Genomic DNA, 7,948 nt, shown 5'->3' on the forward strand with positions numbered 1-7,948 from the left:
AGCTGCAATACTTACTAGAGCACTTAATGTGTCGATTAATACACAGCTTAAAATAGTTCCCAACAAATTTAGTCCGGTTTACATATTTGTAAAAACAAAACAAAAAAACAGTGCCTAGCTGTTTTAAGAAATGAATGACCATATAAAAGAAAAGAAATTCAAATTGAACTATGTATTTGTGAGAGTAATGTCTTCAGAAGGAACGACTGGACTTTATAAGAGCTTCAGACAGGCGAGGGAAGTTGGAAAGTATAGAGATAAATCAAACATATATGCCAGCTGATAAGTAAAAAAACTGCAGTACAGTAATGCCAAATTAGATTGAATGTAATTTATGGTAGAAAGAGTGTAACCATTAGATAGTTTATCCACCAGAGAGCACTTACAAGTTGATTTTTTTTTAATTTTGTCTCACTATCTTGGTCACAATTCTTCACAAAAGAAAATATTTGTTGATGGTTAGTCTTGCATTGCCAGACGTCCAGATTTCCACAGCCCTGTGTCAACAGTGGAGAACGGGCTGGCTGCACTCATATCTGGGATAGCTCTGGCTTGTTTGTGTTTGTTTGAATCAATCCCAACCTTCCTGAGCAGCGCTAAGCCTCGGACGCAGCGACGGGGCCGTTTTAAAATAGGGAGTGTGAGGGCACGTCGGGCTTTACCCCAGCATCGGTCAGCCGGACTACTTCATGCTTTGGGTTTATGTTTAAAATAATTACTATTAGCCAATATGTATTTACTCCATTTTCTTAAAGCTCTTAAATAACTGTTAATTAATAGTAACGGCCTCAAAAATCCAGCATCCGTCGGGCTATAATTAAGAGATGGAAGATATTGTTGCTGTCTAAGCACACGAGAAAGAAACACCAGCCTTATCCTTTAATGCCAATTTTAACATTTTTATTAAGGGGTTCTGCTCTCTTGCGAACATATAACAAAATGGCTTCATAACTTTCTGTGTTTACAACCGTGTCCTTATTTTCAGTAAGTCGTCCCATACATATAAACACCTGTACAAAACAGCTGATTCTTTTTTTCTTTCTGTTTTTTTTAACATAAAATGTGCATCATGATTACAACAATCAGCAATATCACACACCCACTTCGCAATATTCAAACTAAACATTTTCTGAGCAATACAAAATAAATGTACACATACTGTAATATTTTTTTCCAAAAAAATAAAAAAATCGCTGTTATTTACAAATCCCACAACAAAAAGTAAACATTCTCCACACCAGTTTGCTTTTACGTTGAACTCAGCAGAAGCGTGTACTCTTATTATTATTTTTATTATTATTAACATTTTTCCCTTTCTTTGTACAGATTTATTTTTTAACTATGTTTCACCTCATGTAGTGACTGGAAAACAATAGAGTTCTTCTGATACGGATTACTACATGAAGAAGTTTAAAAACTATGCCTTGCTTAGTGACCTCAAAAGAAATGTTAGTCTTCTTCATGTCTACATTTAGTGTAGCGTATAATGTGCCCCATTCAAGTAATAAAAACTGGACTCCAGGACTGTTAGTATTATCGTCAGTAAGGCAGAAATGACATTTGCGTGACATGAATGGGTTACATTTATTGTTCTTTCTTTTCTTTAATCTCTTTAAATGCTCAGCTTCCCATTAACCTACTATCTGTAGGTAAAAAAAGTAGATAATTTGAATTTAATCTGAATTTTCATGGTTAAAAAGAATTGTAAAGCAGGTAATTACTTAAAAGATGTCACCTGTTGATATGATAGTTACATCTTTAAATGCATCTGGGCAGAAATAAAAGTGATAACACCAGACGAAATCTACAAACCACAAAAGGTACTTTACTACAACCCAAAAGTCTGTTGTGAGAAATAAAATCTATACATATATTTACTTTGTGATTCACATCGGTTTTGTAGAACGTGACACATCTAAGCATCTTTTCCTGTTGCCGTCGTTTTCCTTTGGATGCTCCCGCGTTCCGGTAGCTGTTCCTCTGCTTTATAGTGTAGTCTGTGGGAGAGGCAGTGTTCTATGGCATTAGAAGGTAGAAGTCACATATGCATATCATGCTGCACTAATATAGTGCAATGTAGAGCCTGAAACAAAGAAAGGGTGGAGGCAGGCAGCCAGTAGTTTCCATGAACAACTGACTGCAGACTACTCCTCCATCCCCATCGTTCAGATCGGTTTATCCCACCAACACAGGCCTGTGTGCCTCTAAATCAAGCAAAGAAAGAAGAGAGAAAATATGCCTCACTTTTGTTCAAGACTGTAAAAGAGATTTGAGTCAAAACCCAGTTGAGGATTGAGGAAAAAGGAATCCAAACCCCTTTATGGAGATTTTCCTCTCCCTCCTCCACTTCCCTGCGGTAACTTTTGGCAACATACGAACCGTCAGAGCATCCTAAGCCTCAAGCTACTCAGCATTTTTTTAGGGACAAGCGGAAAAGCGCGGGGGAAGAGCTGGAGCGTGTGCTGCCATGTTCAGAGGCAGACTGAGAGCTGGGTCTGTCTTCTGCACCAATCTCTCCTGCATCTCAATCTTTTACTTAAAGTAACATGGATGTGTAGGGGGCAAAAAAAGGCATTTCACTGATCATGGTGGAGGTCCCGAAGGCTATTGCAAAAGAAAATACTTCAAAAAAGGTTTTTTAAAAAGAAGGGAGTGAATGGAGCTCTACTTGACATGGTTAAACTCCACCAGTGTCTCTGCTAAGAGGATTTTCTGTAATTTCTCCGCTCCGTGATGTGTCCATTCACGCTGCAAACATCTGTATCCCTCGCTGTAATGGCGTGATGAAGTGGGTCTCTATGACAGGTGAAGTGCTCGGTGACGCGTCTCCCGGAGGACTACATGTCCGTGTCCCCGTCGTAGGCGAGAGTCAGAGGTTTAAGTCGGTTGTTTTGTTGCCTCTGTCTCTGAGGTCTCTTTGGCTTTTTGCTGTGGGGAGAGATTAAGACAAGTCAAAGAGTGGCATTTGAAACAACTGCAGTATAAACTACCACAGTTACTATGTAGTTACAGTTTCTGAACGAGTATAGATCAGACTAGAAAATTGTCTGTCATACTGTCACTGTATTTGTAGTTATAACATACAACTGGTTGACAGTTTTCAGACAGTTTGTTTTCATGGAAAAGGACATTTACATCTAGATCTAAAAGCATTCAAAATGTATTAGTAGGTTAATTTGCATGCAAACTCATGCTAGTATGCCTCAAGGGGAAGAAAAGCTACAAAAGAAGTTCTACCTTTGTATTCTCTGAGCTGTCCGTACTGCCTTAAAATCACTTTTCATCTCTGAATAATAGGGTGTGTAATGTAAGACATTCTCATGTATATTATATCCTTAAGATCACAGTTTCACAGTGTTGCCCGCGGGCCAATGGCGGCCCTCAGAAGCATTTTGTAGAGTCTCTGCATGCATATATTATTTTTTGTTCTACTATACTAGTAATACTAGACATACTATACCATTACTTTTCTGACATACTACGACTACTGTATTTTCACATACAAAACTGAAATTTTTTAGGACATACTATACTATGACTTTATGACTTTTTGCCATACTATTACATTTTACTGACATACTGTACTATGACTATTTTTTCAGATTTTTCTGACATATTACTATGACTTTTTAATGACTTTTAAGGACATACTATACTATCACTTTCTACAACATGCTATGACTTTTTGCTACACAACTACTTTTTTGACATGCTGTACTAAGAATATTTTGGGGATTTTTATGACATGCTATACTATGACTTTTTATGAAATCTTCATGACATATACTTTGACTTTTTTCTGACACACTCGACTATAACTGTTTTACCGTGACTATTTTTGAAATTCTTTATATATTTTCTGACTTTTTTCAAAATACTACATATTTTGATGACATATGACTTTTTTCAACATCCTATATATGTTTATGACATACTATACTATGATATTTTTATGACATATGACTTTTTTCAACATACTATACTATGACTTTTTATGACATACTATTCTAGGACTTTTTATTTTCAACATGCTATAATGACTTCTCCACATACTATGGGCTATGTGCATACTATGACTACGAGTTTTTTTTTTTTTTACGACATGCTTTACTATGACTTTTTAGGACATGCTATGACGTATACTACAACATTTTTCTGACATACTATTACATATACTACAACATTTTTCTGACATATTATGACAAATACTATAAAATGTTCTGACATACTGTACTATGACTTTTTTTTTACAACTGTACTATGTTTCGCTTTTGAGAGTTTTATTACACTATACTATACTGTGACTTTTTGTGAAATCTTTATAACATACTATGACTGTGACTTTTTTCCCCGACGTACTATACTATGACCTTTTTCGACATACTATACACCATGACTTTTTTCACCATACTATACTTTGACTTTTTGTGACTTTTTCATAACATGCTATGATTTTTTGCTATACTATTACATTTTCTTACATACTGTACTATGACTATTTTTGACATGCTGTACAAAGACTATTTTGGGGTTTTTAATGACATGCTATACTGTGTCTTAATGACCTTTTTCCCCAACATACTACACTAGGACTTTTTCAACATATTACACCATGCCTTTATTCCGACACACTAGACACACTTTACATACATGCTATACCGTGACTATTTTGGAAATTTCTGATTTAAAAAAAAATACTACATATTTTTATGACATACTATATACTATGATATTTTTATGACATATGACTTTTTTCAGCCTACTATACTATGACTTTTTATGACTTTTTAAAACATACTATACTATGACTTTTTATGACTTTTTACAACATGCTATACTATGACTTTTTACAACATACTATACTATGACTTTTTTCCGCCATGCTTTATTACTATGACTTTTTTTAATTTTTACAACATGCTATAATAGGACTTTTTAGGACATACTATACTATGACTTTTTAGGACATGCTATGACGTATACTATAAAAAAATTCTGACATACTGTACCATGACTATTTTTGAGAGTTTTATTACACTATACTATACTATGACTTTTAATGAAATCTTTATAACATACTATGACTGTGACTTTTTTTCAACATGTTGTACTATGACTTTTCAGACTTTTTTTGACATACTATACTAAGACTATTTTTTGGATTTTTATGACATGCTATACTATGACTTTTTATGAAATCTTCATGACATATACTGTGACTTTTTTTTTACTAACATACTACACTATGACCATGTTTTTTTTTACACACTATACTATGACTTTTTTCTGACTCAATACAATATGACTTTACATACATGCTATACGTGACTATTTTTGAAATTTGTTGAAATACTTTCTGACTTTTTTCAAAATACTACATATTTTTATGACATACTATATACTGTGATATTTTTATGACGTATGCTTTTTTTTGGGACGTACTATACTATGTCTTTTTATGACAGACTATACCATGGCTTATTTTTACAACATGCTATACCAGGACGTATTAGGACATACTATACTATGACTTTTTAGGACATGATATTTCGTATACTATAGCATTTTTCTGTACTGTACCATGAGTATTTTTGAGATTTTTATTTCACTATACTATGATTTTTATGAAATCTTTATAACATACTATGTTTTTTTTGACATACTATACCATGACGATTTTTTTTACATACTATACTATGACTTTTTTTGACATACTTTACTATAACGATTTTCTTTACATACTCATTTGACATACAATTTTTTTTTACATTTTTATGACATCATTTCCAATTTATTTTATGACATACTATTGACTTTTGTCCACATGCTACCATGATACCATGACTATTTTTGAAATTTTTCAACATACTATTCTGACTTTTTTTGAAATACTATATTATATTTTTGACAAACTATACTATGATATTTTTATGACATACTATGACTTTTTTCAACATACTATGCTATGACTTTTCTGACTTATTTTTCAACATCCTATTGAGACTTTATACAACATACTATACTATGACTATTTTGTGACTTTTTTGACATACAATACTATGACTTTTTGCGATATGCTATACTATGACTTTTTGTGACTTTTTTTCGACATACTATACTTTAACTTTTATAAAAAAAATGTCAACATATTATTCTATGACTTTTCCTAAAAAGCTTTTCCACATTGCAAACACTCGTTTTTAGCTACTTGATTCCACTGAAAGTGCTGCATTTTCTACACTGCCTACGTCACATAGACGTTTATGGGCTTAACTTAAAAACAAACGGACACTGCAGACACATTTTACATAGCATGCTATACCTTTTTAATGAGATTTTAATGGTATACATAAATGACATACTTTGTATGAATACTATAGCTCCGGCTGTTAGAAATCCTATAATCCTTGACAAGTTGTAGTTACTTTTGAAGGTCATTGTCCACAGGAAAGGGTGAAAATCTTGGAGAATCACAGTATGACTGAGTGATTCAATAGCTCAGGCTATTAGAGGGCTCAGAGAATTATTTCAGTGTGGGTGAAGGGTGTGGTAATAAGGTGCCGGCTCACAGTCTATTTGAACCCTGCCCATAGAGTATTCAAAATACTATAGCATATGACATTTTTAGGACTTACTATAGTATGACAACAGTCATAGTATCTCATGACAAATGTCATAAGTCTCTCAAGGTGCTACAATCTGGGGTTGAATGCAGATGTTTTCATTTACTCATTAAGGCCTGGAGGATGAAGACGCTGGAGAGAGCTACGGACAAGGCCAGTGGGCCATTACCCTGATGTCTGCATGGCAGATGGTCGGTATCTGATGCTAGGATGTGCCATGCTCTGCAAACTTATTCCATCTTGAAGGCGGGGTGCCTGTGTTTGCTCCGGATGTTCGATTTCATATTGCAAGATACTGTTCAGTTGTTTGTTTAAATTGTATAATTTGTTAATAAATAAAAAAAATTTAATTCTTTTTCCCTGGTTTATTTTTGGATTTCTGGACTACTTAAAAACATGACATTGCATAAAAAAGTTATAGTAATGTTTTAAAAAATCAGTATAATGTGAAAAAGTCTTAGTATAGTATGTCGTAAAAATTCAAAGTAAAGTATGTTGTGAAAAGCCGTAATATAGCATGCCAAAAAAGTCATAGTATAGTATGTCGTAAAAAGTCATTGTATAGCAGGTCGAAATAAGTCACAAAAAAGTCATAGTATAGTATGTCGAAAAAGTTGTCGAAAAAACATCATAGTATGTTGGGAAAAAGTTGTATGTAAAAAAAGTCAGAAAAGTATGTCGTAAAAAGTTATAGTATAGTATGTTGTAAATGGTAAAAATAAGAATCATAGTAAAGTACGTCGAAAAAGTCATAGAATAATATGTCAAAAAAAAGTCTCAAAATAAAGTCACAAAAAAGTCGTAGTATAGCATGTCGGAAGAAATTATAAAAAAGTCATTGTACATTATGTCATAAAATCTTTTAATGAAAAAGTCATAGTATAGTACATTGAAAAAAGTAATAGTATAGCAGGTCGAAAAATTATTTTAAAAAGTTACATTGTAGTACATTGAAAAACGTCAAAGTATAGCATGTCAAAAAAGTCATAGTATAGTATGTTGAAATCTTTTTTTTTAAATGTCATAGTATAGTATGGTAAAATCTTTTTATAAAAAAAGTCATAGTATAGTATGTGGAAATCTTTTTAGAAAGTCATAGTATAGTACATTGAAAAAAGTCATAGTATAGCACGTCATAAAACGTTAAAGTATTGCATGTCACAAAAAGTCATAGTGTAGTATGTCAAAAAAGTTGTAGGTCAAAAAAGTCATAGTACAGTATGTTGAATTAAGTCACAAAAAAGTCAATATTATAGTATGTCAAAAAAAGTTATCAAAATTCATTTTACAACATGCTGAAAAAAGTCACAGAATAGTAGGTCGCA

General features: G+C 33.1%; 1 protein-coding gene across 8 annotated transcripts in view; it reads right to left on the bottom strand.

Annotated features, from left to right (window-relative positions):
* Positions 1 to 956: 956 nt before the first annotated feature.
* LOC117945826 (thrombospondin type-1 domain-containing protein 7A) overlaps positions 957 to 7,948 on the bottom strand; it is a 143,358-nt gene continuing 136,366 nt past the window's right edge. For all 8 annotated transcript variants that reach the window (XR_004656907.1, XR_004656906.1, XR_004656905.1 and 5 more), the window contains one exon: positions 957 to 2,928. Coding sequence is in view for 3 of the 8 variants with exons in the window: in XM_034873532.1 (XP_034729423.1) it covers positions 2,838 to 2,928 (91 nt within the window). In the remaining 5 variants the exon portion in view is untranslated. The remainder of the gene's footprint in view (positions 2,929 to 7,948) is intronic.

This window comes from Etheostoma cragini, chromosome 6 (genome assembly GCF_013103735.1).
Source record: "Etheostoma cragini isolate CJK2018 chromosome 6, CSU_Ecrag_1.0, whole genome shotgun sequence".
NCBI lineage: Eukaryota > Metazoa > Chordata > Actinopteri > Perciformes > Percidae > Etheostoma > Etheostoma cragini.